A 25730-nucleotide genomic window follows, 5' to 3' on the forward strand; every position below is an offset into this window, starting at 1 on the left:
GCAGTAGCAGCCAGATGGGGACTTGAAACCTCATAGATCAGTGTATGGAATGTATTTACCAGCACACCACAGATCTTCAAATAACATCAAAGGTTTTATTGAAGAATGATGACATCACAGCAGAAGAAGTGCAAAGTTTCAGAGCCACGTTGGACCCCTTTTTTTCGGAAATGTGATGACATGATTATTATTATTATACAGGATTTATATAGCACAGACAATATATGCAGCGCTTTACAACATAAGGGCAGACAGTACAATTACAATATAATTTAATACAGGAGTGATCAGAGAGTCCTGCTCCTTAGAGCTTACAGTCTAACAGGGAAGGTCAAAAGATACAAGAGGCAATAACTGTGGAGGATGAGCTGATGGAGAAAATAAATGTACGTAAGTTGTTAGGTTGGGGCCAGATAGGCTTCTCTGAAGAGATGAATTTTCTCGGATCGTTTGAAAGTGGACAAAGTAGAAAATAGTCACACAGATTGGGGTAGAGAGTTCCAGGGGTTGGGAGAGGCCCTGGAGAAGTCCTGGAGAGGAGCATGGGAGGAGATGACAAGGCAGCTAGAGAGCAGGAGGTCTTGGGAGGAACGAAGAGGGCGATTTGATTGGTATTTTGAGACCAGGCTGGTGAAGTAGCTGGGGGCCGAGTTGTGGATGGCATATACGTTATTATTAGTATCTTGAATTTATTTTGTTGGGTGAGTGGAAGCCAATGGAGGGATTGTCAGAGAGGAGTATAGCAGACACTGAACGGTTGGTAAGATGGATGAGCCTGGCAGCAGCATTCTTGATGGACTGAATAGGGGATAGCCTATGTAAAGCTAATCCAATGAAAATAAAGTTGCAGAAGTTGAGGTGAGAGACAACCAGGGGATGAACTAGGAGCTTTGTGGTGTCATTGGTTAGGAAGGGGCGTATCTTGGAGATGTTGCAGAGGTTGAGGTGGCAAGCTTTGGACAGTGATTGGATGTGAGGCCAAAAAGGATAGATCAGAGTCCAGGATAACACCTAGCACTCAGGTAATCAGGGGAAGTAAATATTATGAGCTCGGTTTTGAATAGATTGAGTTTGAGATTGACATGACTGAAAAAGAGGTCCTGTGCAGCTCCAAAAACTTTGCACTTTCTTCACTGTGATGTCATCGTTCTTTAAAAAAAACAACCTTTGGACATTATTTGAAGATCTATGGTGTTGCTGGAAATATGTACGCTGTCTTTGGAAAGCCAGGCCCTCCACTATAAATGTGGGTGGAGGGGGGCACAGAGAAGACATGAGGGGATTTACTGGAGAGTGCAAAATCGGGTGCAGCTCTGCATAAAAAACAATCAGCTTCCAGGTTTTACTGTCAAAGATCAACTGAACAAGCTGAAGAATGAATGATTGGCTTCCATATTCTGAGTGCTCCAGTTTTAATTATGGTGGCACCAATACTGATACCAGTATTGGTGCAGATACTAAGCATTTGTGTGAGTATCGGTACTTGTGCAAATGCACTGATACCTAAAACTGATACTTTCAGGTTCAGTTCTCTCAGCTGACATCGGGATTCTCCCACTGACAGCTAAAATGTAAAAAAAAAAAGTTGTCACATATCATTTGTTAAGGAGCGGGGCTACCTCGTGCTTACCAACCATTGACTTATTCAGCTGTCAGTGGGGTTTCCCTGTTGACAACTGAAATGTTAAAGAAGTCCGGCATTCGGAGCTGTCGAAAAAATAAAAATAAAAAAAAGAAGCAACTGGGCAATGTTTAATAAGAACATTGCTCAGCCACCAAAACAAAAAGCTAAAAAGAAACATTGTTTCTTTTTGTTTCTTTCTGTTGTTTCATCTACATATCTAAGGGATGAACTTAGATCTGCAGATGAAGTCAGTTTAAAGCAACCAGTCAAGTAAAAAAAAAAAAAAATGTTCCTCTGTTTATTAACCCTTAACCACTTGACCACCGGGCACTTAAACCCCCTTTCTAAACAGACCAATTTTCAGCTTTTGGTGCTCTCACACTTTGAATGACAATTACTCAGTCATGCAACACTGTACCCATATGAAATGTTTGTCTTTTTTTTTTCACACAAATAGAGCTTTCTTTTGGTGGTATTTAATCACCGCTATTAATCAAAAAAGACAGAAAATGTGGTAAAAAAACAAACAAAAAACAATTCTTTGTTTCTGTTAAAATTTACTGCAGAGTATTGGTGAGTATTGGCAAGTATTGGCAGAGTATTGGCGAGTATTGGCAGAGTATTAGCGAGTATTGGCAGAGTATTAGCGAGTATTGGCGAGTATTGGTGAGTATTGGTGAGTATTGGTGAGTATTAGCAGAGTATTGGCAGAGTATTGGCAAGTATTGGCAGAGTATTAGCGAGTATTGGCAGAGTATTAGCGAGTATTGGCGAGTATTGGTGAGTATTGGCGAGTATTGGCGAGTATTAGCAGAGTATTGGCAAGTATTGGTGAGTATTGGCGAGTATTAGCAGAGTATTGCAGAGTATTGCAGAGTATCGGCAGAGTATTACTGAGTATTGCAGAGTATTGCACAGTATGGGCAGAGTATTGCACAGTGATGCAGAGTATGGGCAGAGTATTGCACAGAGCAGCACTGTGGGCACTACATATCCAGCCCACAGCGCCTCTGCCATCTCTCCCCCTCTCCCCTCACACTGTACCGATCTGTACAGAGAGGGGAGGGAGGAATCGGTGTCCTGACGTGATGTCGGTTGGTTTACAAGTGATTGCTACGTCATTTGACAGAGCGAACACGTGGTTAAAGGCCGCTATCAGTGGCGTTTACCATGATCCGTGATGCGCCAGGTCATCCGGATGTTTTTGTTTGCTTTGTCCGTTGATATTTTCACACCTTTAAGGCCCCTTTCACACGGTAAACCCACTCAGAGCTGCCTGTCCGTTTTTCAGGCGGATCTGAGCGGGCCGCCCATTGACTCTTATGGGCAGGTGGATGTCAATGGAGATGTGTCCTCTAACACCCGTCTGCCATCCGATCTGCTAAAAACCGACGTATGGCGATACGTTCAGCCATCTGTCTGGCGGATCGGATTGGATGAGATCTGAGATCCGTTTTTGTCCGATCTCCCATATAAATCAGTGGGGCTCTGACAGGTCCCTCCCTGCTCAGTGAGTAGAGACGGACCTGCCAATGGAGCGATCTCCCGCTGAGATGGCGGACTCCGCTGAGCGGATCCGCCTGATGTAACATATATTTACACGTTTCACGTGCCTCACATCGCAAAATGTAAAAATTTTGTAAATAGCTTTTCAATGCTTTGTACCATTGCTGACAGCTGAAGTGTAAACAAAAAACAGTTGCGGTAGGTGTCGGTAATATGGTATTGGTAAGTACCAGTGGTGGTTGGTGCTCCATCAGTCGCAGGGAGCTGCAAATAAACCTGAGATGTCTACCCCAACATAGCTCCAGCCCATCACCCCACCCCCCAGTCCTCGGCTTGCTCAGCGATCGATTGGCCTTTACCCCATCAAGCAGTGGCAGCTGCGGCTTCCCCTCCCTGCCTCCTACATCCAGGTCGTGGATGTGGCGTCCCCCCTTTGTATCCTCCATCCAGTACAAAACAGATTACAGCTCACACATACAAAAATTACATTTATCCTGCACGGCTATTTAAAAACACCTGAACATATTCAAAAAAATATGGGGGTTTGGTCACACTATATGGTCATATAGTGCTAAGTCCACTGACTGCGACAAAGTACCCCAAATTAGTGGGTCCTACCTAATAAAGAATGAAAGATCCTGCGTCTCAACCATGGGAGACAAACTCCTCCATGTGGGAGAACTGAAGGGATTCCTCCTATGCACTGGTGGCCACTAATGAGAGGTAATGAGGGGGGGGAGGGGTGCTCCATCCAGGTCACAGCTTCCACCCTTCGTCTCCCTCCTTCATCCAGGTCATGGCTGTGGTTTCCCCCCTCTGTCTCTCTCCTCCATCCAGTTCGAGGCTATGGCTTGCCTCTCTTCTGTTTTCCGGTGGTCGCTGCTTCTCCACCAATCGGGTCTGCAGACTCCCGGTCAATGGGGTCTTAGGACCTGCTTCCTCCTGGTCAGGAGAAGAAACAGGATGACATTTTTTTAAGTCTAGACACCCTTTAAAATTATGGACAATCTTGAGGCACCTTTTAAAATTATGGAAATTCTCGAGGCACCCTCCAAAATGATGGACAGCCTTGAGGCCCCTTTTAAAATTATGAACAATCTCGAGGCACCCACCAAAATCATGGACAATCTGGAGACACCCTCCAAAATCATGGACAGTCTCGAGGCACCCTTTAAAATTATGGACAATCTGGAGACACCCTCCAAAATCATGGACAGTCTCGAGGCACCCTTTAAAATTATGGACAATCTGGAGGCAACCTCCAAAATTATGGACAGCCTTGAGGCACCCTTTAAAATTATGGACAATCTCAAGGCAACCTTTAAAATTATGGATAGTCTTGAGGCACCTTTTAAAATTATGAACAATCTCAAGGCACCCTCCAAAATCATGGACAGTCTCGAGGTACCCTTTAAAATTATTGGCAGTCTCGAGGCACCCTTTAGAATTATGGACAATTTCGAAGCACCCTTTAATATTATAGATAGTCTAAAGGCACCCCATCCATGTAAAAACTATTCTAATAGTTTTACATAATGCAGCAACATCCACACACGTAGGAGACCCAACGTTAGAGGTGCAAACTGGTATTGACCAGGAGCCACCGGTCCACAAGGGGCACAGGGGATGCATGCAGGGCACCAGACTCTTTCTATGAGTTTTTTTTCCTCAATCCACATGATTAGAGCCTGATGCTTTAATTGGGTTGAAAAAGTTTGGGCTCGGGCTGTAGAGTTCTGTGCCCCAAACCCACCCACTTGTGACACTAGCGAATCAATATTCACTATTGTTGTCCGGCTTCTCCTCCTGGCGAATCAGGACAGGAAGCGGATCAGGTTGGCTGGTAGGAGAAGCCTAAAGCCCCGTACACACGAGAGGACTTATGTCCGACAGACTTCCGAAGGAGTTCTGCCGGAGTTCCGACAGAGTTCTGACGGACTTTTCGACTGAGCGGACTTGGCCACACACAATCACACTAAACTCCGACGGATTGGAACGTGATGACGTACGACTGGATTCGAATAAGGAAGTTCATAGCCAGTAGCCAATAGCTGCCCTAGCGTCGGTTTTAGTCCGTCGGAATAGCATACACACGAGCAAATTTTTCGAAGGGACCGGGTCCGGCGGAGTTCCGTCGGAAAAATTTGAAGCATGTTCCATATTCTAAAGTCCATCAGACTTTGGCGAATCAAAAGTCCGTTGCAGCCCACACACGATCGAATAGTCTGACGGAATCAGTCCGTCGGACTTTGGATGTTGAAAAGTCCGCTCGTGTGTACGCGGCAAAAGAAGCCGCAGTGGTGGAGGGGTGTGTCACTTGGGGCCGGAGGGTTGTTTACCACCTCCCAAAAAAAGTTTAGCACCAGCCGCCGCTGGTACTGACTAGTATTCCAATGTTTCTCTTCCTCCTCAGTTTTTCTCCATCACTCAGCTAATGTGACCCCAAAGCTGATGGAGAGGGGCAGAGGAGGGTCAAACAAGGATGCTATGCAGGCAACTGACATGCTTCTTATCAACTGATGATGTCATTGGTAGTTAGGAGTTCGTCAGCTAGAAAGTCGTAATGACGCACAATGAAAACCGGTGGCTTTGTGTAACTAAATGTCAGGCTTCATCCACCCACCGCCTGTATACACATTTTGGGCAGTTTTTAGGCATTTTGCCAAGGCAAACCCTGAAGAGACCTCAAGGCACCTTGGTTGGAAAAGGCGGATCTAATGAATTATAATGCATTTTTGGTTTTAATACCTCTTTAGGTTCAAAGCTTTCTATGTTCTCACATTCAGTTTAGCCATTCCGCTGGCCCCATTTCCCTACAAAATGGTATTTCTTCTAGCTCTTGGTGTTATTAGGAATTGTATTATTCTAGAAATATTCACACTCCACCCTGGTGAGTATTACATAGATATTCTACGTAAAAGGAATTCTTGAAACCTCCCCTCCCTCAGACGGGTGACGCAGTAGAACGGAACGGAAGGTGTTCACCTAAAAACACTATAGATCGACCTGGTTGTGTTTTAAAGTATTGTTTTCTGAGATGCCATGGATTCTTACAGCAATAAAAACCTGACTGAGGTTCTATTCCCTCATCACTCTACCCAAAACATAGACTTTAATCCTCCGAGAAAACATTTTGGAGCAATAGTTCTGATGTTTTTACCTATGAAATGTCCTCTTCATAGGGAAGGAGAACAGCAATCTTTTTCTTCATGAACCGTCCACCTTGATAAACAGACAAGAGAGAAGATTCGGGAAACATTGGTACATTGGACAGACATGTAAATCATATTTTGTCGTCAATGTTTGTACTTTCATTTTGTTATCTTTCTGTAACATTCCATTATCCCAGGGGCAGAAGACAGGATTGCAGGTCAGGAGGGCTTTTGCCCTTGGCTTGATGCCTCTATGACAGCAAACCACAAGTGGTTCCCCCTTCATGAGCCATCAGCCAGCTGCAGATCCCCTAACCTTCCTTAGTGCCTCCTATCTACCATAGTGTCCCCCAAACTTCCAGCCTCCCATAGTGCCCCCCAAACTTCCAACCTCCCATAGTGCCCCCCAAACTTCCAGCCTCCCATAGTGCCTTCCACCCTACTGCAGCCCGCCCATAGCTTATGTACTGTTGAGCCTCCAGCCTCCCGTTGTACCCCCAACCTTCAACAGTGTCCCACACTGCCCTTCAAATACTCACAGTGCTCTCCCCTCCCCTCAGTCCCTGCAGCACCTCCCAGTCTCCAACAATGCCCCCGCCAAGTCCTCTGCCTCCTGGAGAGACCACCAGGGACCCCAACAAGTCTGCTTTAGAGCCCCCTAAGCTTCCTCTGTGCCTCCCATCTACCATAGTGCCCTCTAAACTTCCAACCTCCCACAGTTCCCCCCCAGCCTACTGCAGTGCCCCCACAGCCTATGTACTGTAGAGCCTCAAGCCCCCCATTGTACCCCCAACCAGTGCCGGGACAAGGTCATCCAGAGCCCAGGGCAAACATGCCAAACTGCACCCCCCACCCCCAAGGGGTATGAGCATTATGTGTCATCAAATATCCCTCCCCCACAAAAATAAAGACTGAGCACTAATCTTTTTCACCCCCTAAGCATAAATGCCCTCTCCTCCCAGTAAAAATCTGCTCCCCTGCTGAAATCCCCTCTCTCAGCACAAATCTTAACCCCCATCCCATCCCCTAATCCCCCCAATTCAAGTGCCCGCCCAAAAGAAAATCACTCCTCCTAGCACAAATTCTCTACCCCTAAAATTGCCCCTCCCAATAACCCCACTGCAAATCCCTTCTTCCAGCACAAAGTGCCCCAATCATCCCTCCTAGCACAAATCTTCTTCCCCCATTCCTCCTCCTCCTACATTTTAGCATACCCCCAAATTTCCCCTCCTAAAACAATACTTACTCCCTGCTGCCCCCCAAATCCCCATTTCCAACACAAATTCCCTCCCCCACTTTGCATGTGGTGCCCCCCCTCCTCACATGATACCACAGTGCCCAGGGCAGCCGCCCCTCCTGCCCATCCCTTGTCCCGGCTCTGCCCCCAACCGTCAACAGTGTCCCACACTGCCCTCTAAAAACTCACAGTGCTCTCCCCTCCCCTCAGTTCCTGCAGCACCTTCCAGTCTCCCACAATGCCCCATGGAAAGTCCTCAGCTTCCTGGAGAGACCACCATTGACCCCCTCCCTCCCTACCATTTCCCCCAGCCCCCCCCCCCCCCCAACAGCCACCCAAAATAGGGTGGACTTGGGATGCAGAGCATTGTGTCTGGAGCCCACCCAGCTGTGGAAATGAAAATTCGCTGTTGCAACACTGATCCTCCACCCAGCCAATCGGGAAGCAGGTATGACCAAAACGTCTAGCGATTCTATTGGACACCTAGCGCCGGGAGGAGGAAAGAAGAGACACCGCGGAAGCTGCTCCAGGAGAGGACAGTGGGTGGTGGCGGGGGAGTGTGTTAGTGCCGCAGGTGAGGGGGAAGTGCTGCTCCACTGGCGGCCCGGGGGTGGGGCTGTTTGCCTCCCCTCCAAAAATAACCCATCAGCCACCACTGCCTCTAGTCTATCTACATCTGATCTCCTGAACTGCCATGTTTTTCTGCCCCAGTGGTGGAAAAGTGGGCAATGTGGATGGGGGGGTCTCTTTGCACCCCTCTCTCGGTTGGACCAGTGGAATGCCATTCACTTTAATACTTTTATTCAGTGACTGTACATGTATACCTTTTGCGCACGTACAGTTTAATCTATAAATCTGTTTGTGGCATCGCTGAAGAAGAAGGTGGCTTTGAAACGCGCCAGTGCCTCTATTTCAAAATCAATTACTGGCATGTTGTCTTGTAACGAACTATATGTGCTTCTCACTATACTGCAGCCGATCTTGTTTTTAATACTTTTGTACAATAAAACAATAAAACATATCTTTTAATTGTTCTTACGCAACGGTTCTATATTGAGACATACACTATATTGTCTAAAATATTGGGACACCTGCCTTTACACACACATGAACTTTAATGCCATGGCGGGCCAGCGGTTGGGCACCCCTGGTTTATTGTAATGGGATCTCACAAATCAATAGTTTACTATATTACCAAAAGTATTGGGACACCTGCCTTTACACAAACAATGAACTTTAATGGCATCCCAGTCTTAGTCCGGAGGGTTCAATATTGAGTTGGCCCTTTACAGCTATAACAGCTTCACCTCTTCTGGGAAGGCCGCCCACAAGGTTTAGGAGGGTGTCTATGGGAATGTTTGACCATTCCTCCTGAAGCGCAATTGTGAGGTCAGGCACTAATGTTGGACGAGAAGGCCTGGCTCGCAGTCTCTGCTGTAATTCATCCCTCAGGTTGATGTCAGGACACTGTGCAGGTTCCTCTACCCCAAACTCACTCATCCATGTCTTTATGGACCTTGCTCTGTACTCTGGTGGGCAGTCATGTTGGAACAGGAAGGGGCCGTCCCCAAACTGTTCCCACAAAGTTGGGAGGATAAAATTGTCCAAAATGTCTTGGTATGCTGACACCTTAAGAGTTCCCTTCACTGGAACTAAGGGGCCCAGCCCAACCCCTGAAAAACAACCCCCACACCACAATTCCCCCTCCCCCAACACCATAATCCCCCCTCCCACACCATAATCCCCCTCTCCCCCCACACCATAATCCCCCCTCCACCAAATGATTTTAGCCAATGCACAAAGCAAAGTTCTCGTAAGAATGGATGGACATTGCGGGACACTTTTTTTTCTTTCTTAATAAAGGAATTGTCAAAAACTGTTGTGATTTTTACTTATTGACACTTTTTTTGGTGAATGGGTCCCGATACCCATTCACATAGGGGGGTGGGGCAGGGATCTGGGGGCCTCATTGTTAAAAAGGCATTCCAGATTCCGATAAGCCCCCCGCCTGCAGACCCCAAGAACCAATGGCCAGGGTTTTCGGGAAGAGGCTCTTGTCCCCATCAACACGGGGACAAGGTGCTTTGGGGAAACCCAAAGCACCCTCCTCATGCTGAGGCCATGTGGCCTGGTATGGTTGAGGATAGCGGTGGGGTCTGTCGCTCCCTCCCCCCTCCCATCCTGGCTTCCAGGCTGCATGCTCAGATAAGGTATCCTGGTATGGATGTTGGTTGGGACCCCCACGCCATTTTTTTTATTTTGGCATGCAGTTCCCCTTAATATCCATACCAGATCTGAATGCCTGTGGATGGGGGGTACAGGAATGAGGAAATGCAGGATGATGGGGGGAGAGATAGGGAAGTCCAGGATTATCGGGGGGAGGGCGAGATCCAGGATGACATACAGGGATTGGGAATGTCAGCACAAGGGACAGTACTTACATATTCCCCCTCCCCCAAAGTAACCATCTATTGGTCACCTCTGAACACCACTTTGCTTACCTCTGCACCCTCATCCACCATTCACCTCTGTACCCCCCATCAACAGCTCACCTCTGTACCCCCCTCCATCCACAGCTCACCTCTGTAGCCCCCTCCATCCACAGTTCACCTCTGTACCCCCCTCCATCCACAGTTCACCTCTGTACCCCCCTACATTCACAGTTCACCTCTGTACCCCCCTCCATCCACAGTTCACCTCTGTACCCCCTCCATCCACAGGTCACCTCTGTAACCCCTACATCCACGGCTTACCTCTGTACCCCCCCTCTATTACCAGCTCAGCTCTGTACTCCCTCCATCCACAGCTCACCTCTGTACCCCCTCTATCCACAGTTCACCTCTGTATCCCCCTCCATCCACAGTTCACCTCTGTACCCCCTCCATCCACAGTTCCCCTCTGTACCCCCCTCCATCCATAGCTCACCTCTGTACCCCCTCCATCCACAGTTCACCTCTGTACCCCCCTCTATCCACAGCTCACCTCTGTACCCCCCTCTATCCACAGCTCACCTCTGTACCCCCTCCATCCACAGCTCACCTCTGTACCCCCTCCATCCACAGCTCACCTCTGTACCCCCTCCATCCACGGCTCACCTCTGTACCCCCCTCCATCCACAGCTCACCTCTGTAGCCCCCTTCATTCACAGCTCACCTTTGTACCCCCCTCTATCCACAGCTCACCTCTGTACCCCCTCCATCCACAGGTCACCTCTGTACCCCCCTCTATCCACAGCTCACCTCTGTACCCCCCTCTATCCACAGCTAACCTCTGTAGCCCCCTCCATTCACAGCTCACCTATGTACCCCCTCCATCCACAGCTCCCCTCTGTACCCCCCTCCATGCACAGCTCACCTCTGTACCCCCTCCATCCACAGCTAATCTCTGTACCCCCCTCCATCCACAGCTCACCTCTGTACCCCCTCCATCCACAGTTCACCTCTGTACCCCCCTCCATCCACAGTTTACCTCTGTACCCCCCTCCATCCACAGCTCACCTCTGTAACCCTCCACCCACAGCTCACCTCTGTACCCCCCTCTCTCCACAGCCTACCTCTAAACCCCCCTCCATCCACAGCTCACCTCTGTACCCCCTCCATCCACGTTCACCTCTGTATCCCCTCCATCCACATTCATCTCTGTATCCACTGTCCAACTCTGTGGCCCCCCCTGTCCACCTCTGTACCCCCCATCCATGTTCCTCTTTGTATCCCCCCATCCACAGCTCACCTCTGTACACCTCTATCCACAGCTCACTTCTCTATCCCCCGTCCATCTCTGTACCTCCCATCCACAGCTCACCTCTGTACCCCTCTACAGGGCTGGACTGGGAATAATAACCAGCCCTGGAAAAAAAATTATACCAGCCCCATAGCATTATTATACCAGCCCAACAGCATAACTCTCTTGTTCATGAAGGGGAAGACCATGTATTTTAAAGCACATTTGAAGAGTGTATTATTTATAGATAAGACAGATATGAAAGCACATAGGGCTTATATATATATATATATATATATATACAAGGGGGACACCAGGAACTCGAAACATGGAGGGCGAGGACTCTGTTGACCAGAGACCACCTTCCGCAGAAAGAATACACTAAGGTAAGGGGGGGGTTACTGATATAAGGGGGAAACCTTTATATCAGATCATTGCCCCCTTACATTATCGTATTCACGCCCCCTTTACATCAGTGACCCCCCCCCCCCCCCAGACTGGCCTGGCGGCACTGTCACTGACTTCCTCTCAGATGCACAATGCAGGGCTCAGTCAGTTGGCTCCAGTTTATCCTATAGTCTCCTCACCACAGTCCACACACGTCTGACTTCTCCCATGATCCCCATCCCGGTGGTGCTCCCATTCTTGACTCCTCTCCAGACTCCCCCTCAGAGACTGCAGACATGCTACAAGAGATGGTCAGAGACTGCCGACATGATACAGGAGATCAGTGCAGCCTCACAAGTTCCCATCACTGTGCCCATAAAATACAGCTTTACTGTGCCCATGAATTCAGCCCCACTTTGCCCATCACTGCGGCCTCACTGTGCCCACCAGTGCAGCTTCACTGTGCTCATCAATGCAGCCTCACTGCCCATCAATGCAGCATCACTGTGCCCATGAATTCAGCCTCACTGTGCCCATCAATGCAGCCTGTGCCCATGAATTCAGCCTCACTGTGCCCACCATTGCAGCCTGTGCCCATGAATTCAGCCTCGCTGTGCCCATCAATGCAGCCTGTGCCCATGAAAGCAGCCTCACTGTGCTCATCAATGCAGCCTGTGCCCATGAATTCAGCCTCACTGTGCCCACCATTGCAGCCTGTGCCCATGAATTCAGCCTCACTGGGCCCACCATTGCAGCCTGTGCTATGAATTCCTTACACCCTCTGTACTTCACAATCAAGATCTCTAAAATGCAACCAATGCTTGGTGGCTGGTTTTTGGATTCATTTATGCCTTGGGAGGCACCTTCCCCTGACCAGAGCACCAGCAATGACTAAATATAAAGACAAAGAAACACTTTGAATTACTTTACTTTTGCAGTTTATTATATGTAAAAGAACAGTAGAAAGTACAGGGTGCGCTCTCCAGGGATACACAATATCTATATATTGTCTACTTCATTAACAATTTCTACTCTACAATAAATACAACGCAATAAATTATTCAGGTATAAAGCAGGCACAGCAGAGTATCAGCACTGTACAAAATGAGAGATAATCAGGAGGCATAGTGGCAAAATTATCTTCGGTAGCGTTATGTATGATGCAGCCAACGCTATCCACAGAAAAAAGAACTAGATAGAGGATTCCTTCATAACTTCTCTCTGCTGAGAGCATTGGGGGTGACGATATGACAAAGTCTCATGGTGCCGGGATGGTCGGTTCTCGGAGGGTTTACATCAGCTTCATCAAGATCCAGGAGAAGATCAGAACAGACAAAGTCCAAGGCATGGAGAAACCTGGAACAACACACAGGAGATATTAGGAATTGATCGAATAGGGATTCATCTTCCTATGGAAGATCTTCTGTTCAATTCTATGTTTTCATTGTAGTTATAATCGGGTGAAAGACGACTTTTATACCAGATTATGACATTGTGAGAATTGAAGCTTTATGTCCAACCAGAATGTATGTTTTTTAACTTTTCCCCACTAAGTGTGAACCCAACCTAACATTAAATACCAACAAAAACATTTAATACAGGATATACATCTATGATGTTGGTGTAACGGAATATTATGTGTTTACTAAGACAGAACAGCCCAGATAGCAATGATAACTTGCTACAAATTTGTGGCAGTGTTGAATTGTGAGTCTGATAACTTTCCGCACATTTTTACTGGCAAGTTGCACACTTGCAGTGCACTTGAAGCACAAGTTCTAATTGGAATTTTAGCCAAAGTGCCCCCCTGTGGTGGGAGGACTATTGCACAACATAACTGAACCGAAACTTGCAGCAGATTTTCAGAATGTTTGCAAAGAAAGTTGATCTGGAATCATGCAATTCGGACTTGCTGCAATTGTACAACAAATGTGTGAAGCCCGGCAACTCTAGCACTAGCTTGGCAAGTCATTCTCACTTGCACCTTAATTGCTTACTATCTAAGAGAAGCTGTTTGCCTTCAGACTGTCTCTCTCTAATTGAAATTCTCAGTCAGTGCTGATAAGCCTTCAATTAAAGCCCCGTACACACGATCGGAAATATCGCCAGCAAAAGTCTGATGAGAGCTTTTGGTCAGATATTCTGACCGTGTGTACGCTCCATCGGACTTTTGCTGGCGAAATTCCCACCAGAAAAAGATTGAGAGCAGGGTCTCAATTTTCTAGTCAGAAAAAGTTCTGAATCAGAAATTCCGATCGCCTGTAGCAATTCTGACGCGTAAAATTCCTACGCATGCTCAGGAAACAATTTGACGCACGCTCGGAAGCATTGAACTTCATTTTCTCGGCTCATCGTTGTGTTGTACGTCACACCGCGTTCTTGACGGTGAAGGTTCAGAGAACTTTTGTGTGACCTGTGTGTGTCCAAGCCAAGCTTGAGCGGAATTCCGTCGGAAAAATCTTGGATTGTTTTTCCGATGAAATTCCGCTCGTCTGTACGGGGCATAAATGCTTCTATAGTAAAACTAATATCCATAAATATTTATATATATACTAAATGTATCCATAGAAATATATGGATAAAAAAAAACGCTTAGTGGTTGTCATTGTTACAATTCGACAGATGAAATGGGGTAAAATGGGAAAATTTACATATCTCTTTGGGGGAATTTACTATTTTTGTGGCCGATAATAGGAATCTGCAAAGGCTCAAAAGGAGACAATATTTTTGCTTAGCATTTTTTAATACGAGCAGTGTAAGCATCTGAATGTGACCTGGTATTGCAGTCCCTGTACAGCAGGGCCAGAGTGTGAGAGGCAGAAACAGCACAAAGACAGGGCATCAATAATGTGCCGCATGCAAATGTGTTAAAAGGGTACATGCTGACAGGAGGAGAGAGCAGAGTGAGCAGGGAGATGACCTAATCAGTGTGTTACTGCTCCTTCACTGCTCAATCAGTAGACTGGGGGTGGGGAGAGGACATTGGTGTATTCCAAGATGTACCAGAGAAAATTGTGTCATCCTCCTGGCTGTGCTGTGTGGCACAGCTGTGCAAACCTCAGGACTGGGTGGACAGAAACACAAATCTGGCTCTGGAAATGTAGATTATTTCTTGGAATTCAGGTTTAGCTCATGTATACTGGTGAAAGCTGGTGCTTTAAATGGGCCCTGATGTCCAAAGACCAGTAGAAGGGCCTCCTGCTGCACTGTAATTGGCTGCAGAGCCCTGACATAATCCGTAGCCAATCCTGCCAACTATCGATTGTCAGCAGATGACTGTGAGCTTTTGGTGACAGCTCAGTCACAGTTCTAGGGGTGCCGGTGGGGCGCTCCCCAAACAAGACAGCAACGCATGTATACAGGGGCTGGATGTTGAGGTCAACCTGCCCTGCCCCCACATCTAAGGGTATTGTTGCTGTAAAGTAGTTGAACATGTTTAGCTACATCACTTAAAACCAATAAAATTCTCAATATAAGAGTTTACTCACCTCTAGCAGAACTGTTTTCTAAATAGTCACTGATATCAGCTGGAAATAAAGAGAAAAATATCTGTTAATTGGAGACCTCAACCGGACTGATACTCATTCTTCTGGATATATCGTATGATATTCACATTCTTAAGGGCTGAAATAATTTTGCAGTGAAAAAGCATTTGTAATCGCTGACAATAATCCCAATGGGCAATTTGTTCCCTTATTGCTCTGGTAAATATACGGGACACATGGAGCAATAAAGAAATTATTTTTATTAGAACGGTGAAGGGTTAGAACCTCAGCAGGTTTTTATTGCTTCGTCCCCTCTGGGACATTTTTCCTTACTTCCTGGTCAGGTGACAGGCGTCAGACAGAACAGGAAGTGAGGAAATCCCCCCCACAGGGAACAAAGACATCATTTAAAAATTGACAGAAGCTTTAACCCTTTTCCCACATTATCCAAAACAAAAAAAAAAAGGAAATGAATGTTTTGTCTGGAGTTGGGATTTAATAAATGTGACTGAAGAAACACAGAAAATGACTGTAATAAAACCGTGAACCTGAGATGACTTACATGCATCTAAATAGATGTTGACTCTTCCTGCAATGTCCTGGGAAGCATCTGACTTGGATCGAGAGCTGCAGGTCTGTAAGGAAATAAAAATAATTCAACAGAAAATTCAGACAAGTGAAATTGATGAAGAAACTGTAAACTGTATCCAAGAAATACCCCAGCAATGCTAAAGTCACAAAGTCCTTTTATTTGTGTAATCCTCACAAAGGAAACAGTGGAGAATGCGGGCACAGCAGGTTCTTCCATCACTCCAATGGGGAGACTTCCCTGGAATTGTTGGCATTTCACCTCCACATTTGTTTCAGTCTCTCTAAGCCACATTCCCCAATCACCTATTTATCCTACGTTGTATCAGCATGATACCATCAATTGTTTATGTAGGAATGAGTGCAACACCATCAAATGTCTTTGTTAGGGATGAGCATGATGCCATCAATTAATTGTCTTTGTTAGGGATGGGCACGAAACCACCAATTGTCTTTATTAGTGATCAGCATGAAACCACCAATTGCCTTTAATAGGGATTGGCATGAAACCACCAATTGTCTTTAATAGGGATTGGCATGAAACCACCAAATGTCTTTGTTAGGGATGGACATGAAACCACCAAATGTCTTTGTTAGGGATCGGCATGAAACCACCAATTGCCTTTAATAGGGATTGGCATGAAACCACCAAATGTCTTTATTAGGGATGGACATGAAACCACCAAATGTCTTTGTTAGGGATCGGCATGAAACCGCCAATTGTCTTCATTAGGGATGGGCATGAAACCACCAATTGTCTTTATTACAGATGGGCATGAAACCATCAATTGTCTTTTTTAGGGATGCACTTGGGTTTGGGCCAAACCCTAGCTCATCCCATGTTATGGCTGCAGCAGATGGGCAGAACTGTGAATTCTGGTGGTGGTATCTCAATATCAAAAGCCAGCATATGATTTTAGTCACCATCTTTGTGTGGAGTTGGCCATGAATTCAGCAACTGTGCCCATTACACACAGCAATGTTCTACCAGCTTGGTTAGCAGCAGCAGATCAGGTAATCAAGAGGGAAGCTGGTATCTTTAATATTACGTTTTCAGTCCATAAACACCTCCAAGCATCCTAAAAAGGCTGTTCAATGATTAGAAAGCCAACTGGGGACATTGAGGCAGTACAGTAGATTGATAGTCAGCACTCTTGTCTTGTAGCACTGGGGACCTCACTTTGAATGCCAGCCAAGGCATTATCTGCATGGAGTTTGAATGTCCTGCTTGTGTTGGTTTCCTCCAAGGACATGCAGGTAGGATATTTGGCTCCTGTCTAAACAGGTACAAGTATGATTGTGTATGGCTAAAAAAAAATACCTGCCTCCTCCTTCAGGCACAGAAATCATAGAACACCCTCTATGTGTATGGTGAGTCTTACCGAATTACAATCAGTAGTGCAGAGTGCAAGATCAGCATAGAGATAGACGGTGTTAGAACTGGTGATCTGGAAGACTTTCATAGCAAACCGAGATTCAATGCCGACTCCATTGCTGTCCACTGTTAGCTGGTCAGAAGAAATTTGGCTAGATGGACACCTGGATACAGAAACCTTCCATTAGTTTTCAGTTACTTCAATCTAAAGATCGGACACAATACTGCTACATACTATTAGAGCTGACCAATATATGGGGTGTGTTCATTTTATATATATATATATATATATATATATATATATATATATATATATATATATATATATATATATATATATATATATATATATACTGTATATTATAGATGAACAATACATGGCATGTCTTCATTATTAATATGTATATTATAGCTGAATAATTTACATTGTAATTGGTGGAATCATTGTGCCATACACAAGAAATGAATACATGAGCTGTGACCCATAATTCCTCACACCTACATGATTTTTTCCCTAATGTATTGAGGCGAATGAAATACGTCAAATTTGCATGTTATTAAAGGTATTTCATCCAATGCTAACCAACACATTGCTGTGAACTGGGCCTATTGGAAACAATGGATTTCCAATGTGTTGGCCCTGCCTTGAGCAATGCACAGTACCAGGAGGGAAGCAGAAGGGCACAGTATAGGGAGGGAAGCAGAAGGGCACAGTATAGGGAGGGAAGCAGAAGGGCAAAATACTGGGATCAGGAGGGCACAATACAGCTTCCGGAGCGCTGCCCTGGACACAGCCATCCCGGGACAGCTTAGTTAAAAGCGTGACTGTCCAAGCAAATCCAGGACAGTTAGCAAGTATGATGTTATGCAAGATTATCATGGGACCCCTGTGCACCTAGTATCCCCTGGACAGTGCCCAGGAGTGCCCATGCATTAAGATGGTTCTAATCCCCCTGTTAGGTATATTTTTCTTGCTGTCTAAAGAAGCTGGGAAAGCCATAGATTTAGATTGCTGGATTGTTCACCATCATCACCCTATGAAGTCCAGCACCTCTACATAGAACCAAGTTCCTGAAGCCCTGATAAAGGCGGACCCCTTAACATCCCTGAATTATGTTGCCACTTTCCTATTTCCATACCTGGTCCCTTCCCAAGATTTGCATTGCTGTTCCAAAGCAAACTTTCCCTTCACATCCTGTCCTGGTGACACCAAAAATCCAGGGACATGAAATGGTTGAAGTTCTCTCCAGTGAGGACATAGACAGCAACCAGTTTGGTGAAGAGGAAGAAGAACCTCTTCCCTGGTTTCTATTGCTGTCTATGTCATACTGTCTTGATGACCCCCATCTCCTCATTTCTAGTCCTGTTGTCACAAGTATGGATCAGTGACAAGAAACTGCCTCAAAGTAGCTCCAGACACCTCACAAAGGTTCCAACCCTTCCCCCATTCTATCTAAAATGGAAAAAGTTGACTTAAGTTGGGCTGTAAAGATGAACTCCAGGAATTATATCACTTCATAAAGTTGGCTTGTCCAGATTAGTTCAGAACTTCATGCCAACACTTCAGCAACATACTCCATAGACATTTCAAGTCTCAAACCATGTATGGTCAGGCTGAATGTATGGAAGTTGATCGATTAACTTGAGTACAACCAGCCTGTTGGATTTTACATGCAATCATTTGCTAGCAGCTGTTATAGCCACACAATGGCTCTGCGGGAGGGATTCCCCTGTCATCATTGTCTGTGTCTGCAGGAAAGAAATTTGCCCCGTCTATGGCCGGCCCTAAGGCCTTAAAGTGATACTGAGTATTGTTTTGTGTATTAGTGAATTATTTCAGTAGTCAAAGTGTACAAAGAACACACAGAACTGCTAACCCAGTGCACTGTGTACTTACCCGTTCTGAAGAAGATAGTACTTTTGGTCGCTTGAATTGGTAGGAGAGGCATAAATATTCACCACTTTGAGTTTGAAGGTGTTCACATTCAGATCTGGTACTCGCACTGAGAGGTAAATAATATCTTCCACCGTCAGGGTGTCATCTTCTGACAGAGCAGTCGTATATGTGCTCTCTTTATAGGCTATCATTAAAGCTGCGTAACTTGCATTTCCTGTAGGGCCGTTTATTACTGTGCTCCTGGAAAATAGACACACAACAGAAGGTTACCTACCTAGAAACCCTTGCAGGTAAGTGGTCATGCATCAATAATGTTATACAGAGAACTGACATTTTTTCACTGTGGATAAAGAGCAAACCTATTAGATATCTTCATCGGCTCTGTGTATACGAATGGAAGCAATGAAGCTGATATACTGTTTCAAATAATGCACCACAATGGTGTAAAATTATCATTTATAAAAAAATAAAAAAATTAAAAATTTACAAGAAGTACATTTTTTGCCCATATTTCTCTTGTAGGTCACAGGAGCGCACTTACTTATTCTCCTGTGACCCATATTTCCTGCTATCAGCTGGTGTGGCACAGCCTCTCTAGGCTTTGGAAAGTTCCCGACATTTTTGTCAGGATCCATTTGATTGCCTGATTGACAGCTGGACCCAACTCTAAACATGCAGATGAGAGCTGGAGCCAGTGGCACACGCCTCCTCCTCTGCCCAATGATCCAGTGAGTGCTGGAGGAGCAGAGCAGGGAGGGATGAGTTGACTGAGAGACAGACAGTCACCGCTCTCCACTCAGACCAGACCAAAAAACTGAGCAATAAGTAGCCATGTGATTGCTTAGTTCACGGTCTTAGAGCCGTCAGGGGACCACTGCAGAATCACATTGATACTTCAACATAGAGTATGTATGTTTATTCTTTTTTAAACCCATACTTCTCCTTTAAGTGACCTTGTCAGGTAGAAACAAAATCAAAGAAGACACATTCCTGAAATAGAAGAGCTTTCATACTCATCTGACAGGCAGCCCATCTCTCCTACCTGTTCATTGGTCCATTGCTGCAGCCTCCACCAGACTCTTCAGCATTCAACATTTCTGGACTGTCTCCTGGCGCATGCCATGGTTTATTCCTCTGACTCCAATATTACTACAGGACTCAGCAGAGTCCTAAGAAACCATGCAGCATGGCAAGGGAATGTACAAGCAGTGAATGCCAAAGAGCCTCAACTCTTCTATTGTGGGAACATTAACTCTCAGATTGATATGATTACTTGAAAACACTTGGCCCATCTTGCTTACACCCACGTATCCTCAGAGAGTTGAGCTCAGTTATATCTAAGCTTTTGTTTCTATTTTACTGAGGCTTGCCACAAGGGGTTTAACCCAACTTGTAACCTGTTATCTCTAATTAAGAGTGAATTGATCATATTTTATATGTTTCAATAAATAGTGATTTTACATAATGTTTGGTAGTGTTGTTGCCATTTTAAATCCCACCTGAGGGGGAATCTCCATTTTCTCTCGAATAAAGAGTGAATGTACATTTTTCTATATGATTTTCTTTTGTGGATTGTTTAAGATTGTGCAATGCTGACATGTTATACAACCTTATGAGATTTGCTTTGATAATATATATATCTAAGATCTACAGCTGTATATGTATGGTTCTTTATATATATACACCCATGTGTCCTCAGAGAGTTGAGCTCAGTTATAGTTAAGCTTTTGTTTCTATTGAAGATTGGCACAAGCCTAGTTTAGTGCCTTTCTTTAAAAATGATTGAGGTCTTCAACCAGTAACTACAGACCTGTGTGTTAATATCTACTGTGGGGAAGATACAAGAGTAGATGCTAGAATGCAATATCAATATATAAGAGATAGCCAGCATGGATTCCTGAAAGTACGTAATCATAATTACCCAATTATTGGGCGCAGTGTCACATTAAGAGCAACATTCATATTTAGCGGGTAAGAGCAGGAAATATTCATGACAACGTCATTTGTTATTCGGATTGGATCCGTCTTGCCAAAAATATACAGCTGGTTTGTGTACAGAACATGGGTTGCATTCATCTGTAGAGAGAGGAAGCAAATAAGTCATTAAACAAGGTCAGAAAACTTACCGCCATACAGTAATCTGCACATTAGCAAATAGTTACTATTAATGTCATTAATGTCATGTATTAATTTCCCTGACCAGTCAAAAAGGAAGTCTCCAGCTCAAAATAAACAGATAAAAATAAATAGCCCACCAAAAGACAAAATAACCAAACTAGCTTTTACTACAATATTCAACGTCAATGCAGAGATGTCCCCCAGTGGTACTTTTGCCAATTGATGTCCTCAGTCTGATGGCCGGCATTATTTAACCCACTTTCTCTAAGTCAAGGTCCCCTTGGACCCCCCACCCCCAGCCTGTAAATAGACAGTGAAAGGAGAAGCCGAGGACTCATCACTCTGTTCTCTCCTCCTATCAAAATAATAGGGGGAGTTATAAATGTACCCCGGGCACGTTTTTCATTAATACTATGAATGCATTAGGCTAAAACAAACACTTAGGCTTTATTACTACTGTAATGTGTTCTTCTGAGCCTGAGGAATGCAACAAAGGTTTCTGGTTCTGATTGGAAATGTCTTTCCTTACAAAATGTATTTAAAAAAAAAATACATAGAGGGTAAAAACACTCTTCTGGGGGCAAAGACAACAATAAAGGCATGACAAGGGTTCTACACCTTCTCTAGTCCATGCAAACCCTAAATTATCAAATCTTTGTCTATAAAGAAATTTTTTTTTTAATCAAATATTTTTTTTTATTTCTTTTATATACAAACATCATAAACAACGATAACAACATACAACCCAGCAAGTATAGAGAGGGAATAACAAAAGAAAGAGAAAACAAAAAAAAACCCTCACCCCTGGCCCCCATGCTCCCCCCCCCCCCCCATCCTTCACACATTTATCCGGACCCCTCTCATCATACATCCAGAATATCAAACCATCTTCTACATATTTTTTCAAATTTCCCTCGACTGCCTCTATTTAAAAAGGTATATTTTTCCTTAATTATGTTTCCCTTACTTGCATTTTACATTCTGCTACTGTAGGTGGATATGGTGACAACCATTTTTGTGCTATAAGCTTATGAGCCTGAAATAAACTCCTATTTATTGATACCGAGTAATCCCCTGGAGTTCTTAGTTCATCCATGATACCCAGGAGACATCCCCCCGGTTCTATAGACATCTCAGTCTCAAATACATTATTAATCGTAGATACCACCCCAAACCAATAGCGATGGAGTTTAGGGCATCTCCATATCATGTATATTAAGTTGGCTGCCCTCCCTTTACATCTAGGGCATTGGTCTGTATCCCTCCCTATACGGACTTTACTGTATCGGTTTTTACTTCTCTTGTATAACAAACAGTCAGACCGTGTCAGGAGAACTTACCACAGGAACTGTGTTACAGTCAGAGGTTGTCAATGGACGCTGAAGGGTCATCTCCGATATTCCATTCACATTCTGATTTGCTGCGACACACTCGGTGTTGGTGCTGTTCAGCCTGATTTCGGACGTATTATAACCATTTGTTTCCAACCAACATTTTGACACTTGTATATTGAACTTTGCTCCAGTACAAGTAAGAGTTGGAGATGGAAGAGTTCCTGAAAAAAAGAGTAAATTCCTTCAGCATTTCTGAGATGAGAAGGTGACGGTGATGTGCTTTATGTACATTATACAGTATAGGGGTTTTCTATATATACCCAATTTAGGGTGGCAAGAGTGACCAGGGACTGGGGAGAAAGCTGCCATAGAGTCAAAGATTTAAATCTCAATTAAACTTCCAATTTACATACAGAACATTGATTGTTGGTGATCAGTGCAGTCCCCTCTTACATTGATGGTCAGTGTAGTGCCCCCTTACATTGATGATCAGTGTAGTGCCCCCTACATTGAAGGTCAGTGTAGTGCCCCCTTACATTGATGATCAGTGTAGTGGCCCCCTACATTGATGATCAGTGTGGTGCCCCCTTACATTGATGATCAGTGTAGTGCCCCCTTACATTGATGATCAGTGTAGTGCCCCCCTTACATTGATGATTGGTGTAGTGTCCCCCTTACATTGATGGTCAGTGTAGTGCCCCCTTACATTGATGATCAGTGTAGTGTCCCCTTACATTGATGGCCAGTGTAGTGCCCCCTTACATTGATGATCAGTGTAGTGCCCCCTTACATTGATGGTCAGTGTAGTGCCCCCTTACATTGATGATCAGTATAGTGTCCCCCTTACATTGATGATCAGTGTAGTGCCCCTTACATTGATGATCAGTGTAGTGCCCCCTTACATTGATGATCAGTGTAGTGCCCCCTTACATTGATGATCAGTGTAGTGCCCCCTTACATTGATGGTCAGTGTAGTACCCCTTTACATTGATGGTCAGTGTAGTGCCCCCTTACATTGATGGTCAGTGTAGTGCCCCCTTATATTGATGATCAGTGTAGTGCCCCCTTACATTGATGGTCAGTGTAGTGCCCCCTTACATTGATGGTCAGTGTAGTTCCCCTTACATTGATGATCAGTGTAGTGCCCCCTTACATTGATGGTCAGTGTAGTTCCCCTTACATTGATGATCAGTGTAGTGCCCCCTTACATTGATGATCCGTGTAGTGCCCCCTTACATTGATGATCAGTGTAGTGCCCCCCTTACATTGATGATTGGTGTAGTGTCCCCCTTACATTGATGATCAGTGTAGTGTCCCCCTTACATTTATGATCAGTGTAGTGCCCCCTTACATTGATGGCCAGTGTAGTGCCCCCTTACATTGATGATCAGTGTAGTGCCCCCTTACATTGATGGTCAGTGTGGTGCCCCCTTACATTGATGATCAGTGTAGTGCCCCCTTACATTGATGATCAGTGTAGTGCCCCTTACATTGATGATTGGTGTAGTGTCCCCCTTACATTGATGGTCAGTGTAGTGCCCCCTTACATTGATGATCAGTGTAGTGTCCCCTTACATTGATGGCCAGTGTAGTGCCCCCTTACATTGATGATCAGTGTAGTGCCCCCTTACATTGATGGTCAGTGTAGTGCCCCCTTACATTGATGATCAGTATAGTGTCCCCCTTACATTGATGATCAGTGTAGTGCCCCTTACATTGATGATCAGTGTAGTGCCCCCTTACATTGATGATCAGTATAGTGTCCCCCTTACATTGATGATCAGTGTAGTGCCCCTTACATTGATGATCAGTGTAGTGCCCCCTTATATTGATGGTCAGTGTAGTGCCCCCTTACATTAATGGTCAGTGTAGTGCCCCCTTATATTGATGATCAGTTTAGTGCCCCCTTACATTGATGGTCAGTGTAGTGCCCCCTTACATTGATGGTCAGTGTAGTTCCCCTTACATTGATGATCAGTGTAGTGCCCCCTTACATTGATGGTCAGTGTAGTTCCCCTTACATTGATGATCAGTGTAGTGCCCCCTTACATTGATGATCAGTGTAGTGCCCCCTTACATTGATGATCAGTGTAGTGCCCCCTTACATTGATGATCAGTGTAGTGCCCCCTTACATTGATGATCAGTGTAGTGCCCCCCTTACATTGATGATTGGTGTAGTGTCCCCCTTACATTGATGGTCAGTGTAGTGCCCCCTTACATTGATGGTCAGTGTAGTGCACCCTTACATTGATGATCAGTGTAGTGCCCCCTTACATTGATGGGCAGTGTAGTGTCCCCTTACATTGATGGCCAGTGTAGTGCCCCCTTACATTGATGATCAGTGTAGTGTCCCTCTTACATTTATGATCAGTGTAGTGCCCCCTTACATTGATGGCCAGTGTAGTGCCCCCTTACATTGATGATCAGTGTAGTGCCCCCTTACATTGATGGTCAGTGTAGTGCCCCCTTACATTGATGATCAGTATAGTGTCCCCCTTACATTGATGATCAGTGTAGTGCCCCTTACATTGATGATCAGTGTAGTGCCCCCTTACATTGATGGTCAGTGTAGTGCCCCCTTACATTGATGGTCAGTGTAGTGCCCCCTTACATTGATGGTCAGTGTAGTGCCCCCTTACATTGATGGTCAGTGTAGTGCCCCCTTATATTGATGATCAGTGTAGTGCCCCCTTACATTGATGGTCAGTGTAGTTCCCCTTACATTGATGATCAGTGTAGTGCCCCCTTACATTGATGGTCAGTGTAGTTCCCCTTACATTGATGATCAGTGTAGTGCCCCCTTACATTGATGATCAGTGTAGTGCCCCCTTACATTGATGATCAGTGTAGTGCCCCCTTACATTGATGTCAGTGTAGTGCCCCCTTACATTGATGGTCAATTTAGTTGCCCCTTATATTGATGATCAGTGTAGTGCCCCCTTATATTGATGATCAGTGTAGTGCCCCTTACATTGAGGATCAGTGTAGTGCCCCCTTACATTGATGGTCAGTGTAGTGCCCCCTTACATTGATGATCAGTGTAGTGCCCCCTTATATTGATGATCAGTGTAGTGCCCCCTTACATTGATGATCAGTGTAGTGCCCCCTTACATTGATGATTGATGGCATTACACTTTCCCACTATGTACTATGTATGTGACATGACCTCATATGTTTATGGGAAAATGCAATATTTGGTTATAATAGCATGAGATCCATTGTAAACATTGTATTATAGCATATCAATACCTGGTGTAAATGTGTAGAAAGTTGTATTGCACTGGCAGGTATTAGTGATATTGTTAC

At 45.0% G+C, this 25730-nt stretch overlaps 1 protein-coding gene across 1 annotated transcript; it reads right to left on the reverse strand.

Moving 5' to 3' along the window:
• Window positions 1–12547: 12547 nt before the first annotated feature.
• LOC143933027 (pancreatic secretory granule membrane major glycoprotein GP2-like) lies at window positions 12548–25728 on the reverse strand (the record flags this gene model as incomplete). Its single annotated transcript, XM_077455945.1, has 8 exons — window positions 12548–12982; window positions 15115–15153; window positions 15674–15746; window positions 17082–17238; window positions 18972–19211; window positions 20893–21047; window positions 22430–22644; window positions 25674–25728. Coding segments are annotated over 8 exons (999 nt in total), but the record flags the coding sequence as incomplete, so codon positions are not given.
• Between the last annotated feature and the right edge of the window lie 2 nt (window positions 25729–25730).

This window comes from Lithobates pipiens, unplaced genomic scaffold, assembly GCF_037356315.1.
Source record: "Lithobates pipiens isolate NorthernLeopardFrog02 unplaced genomic scaffold, aLitPip1_a1.2 Scaffold_27, whole genome shotgun sequence".
Lineage (NCBI taxonomy): Eukaryota > Metazoa > Chordata > Amphibia > Anura > Ranidae > Lithobates > Lithobates pipiens.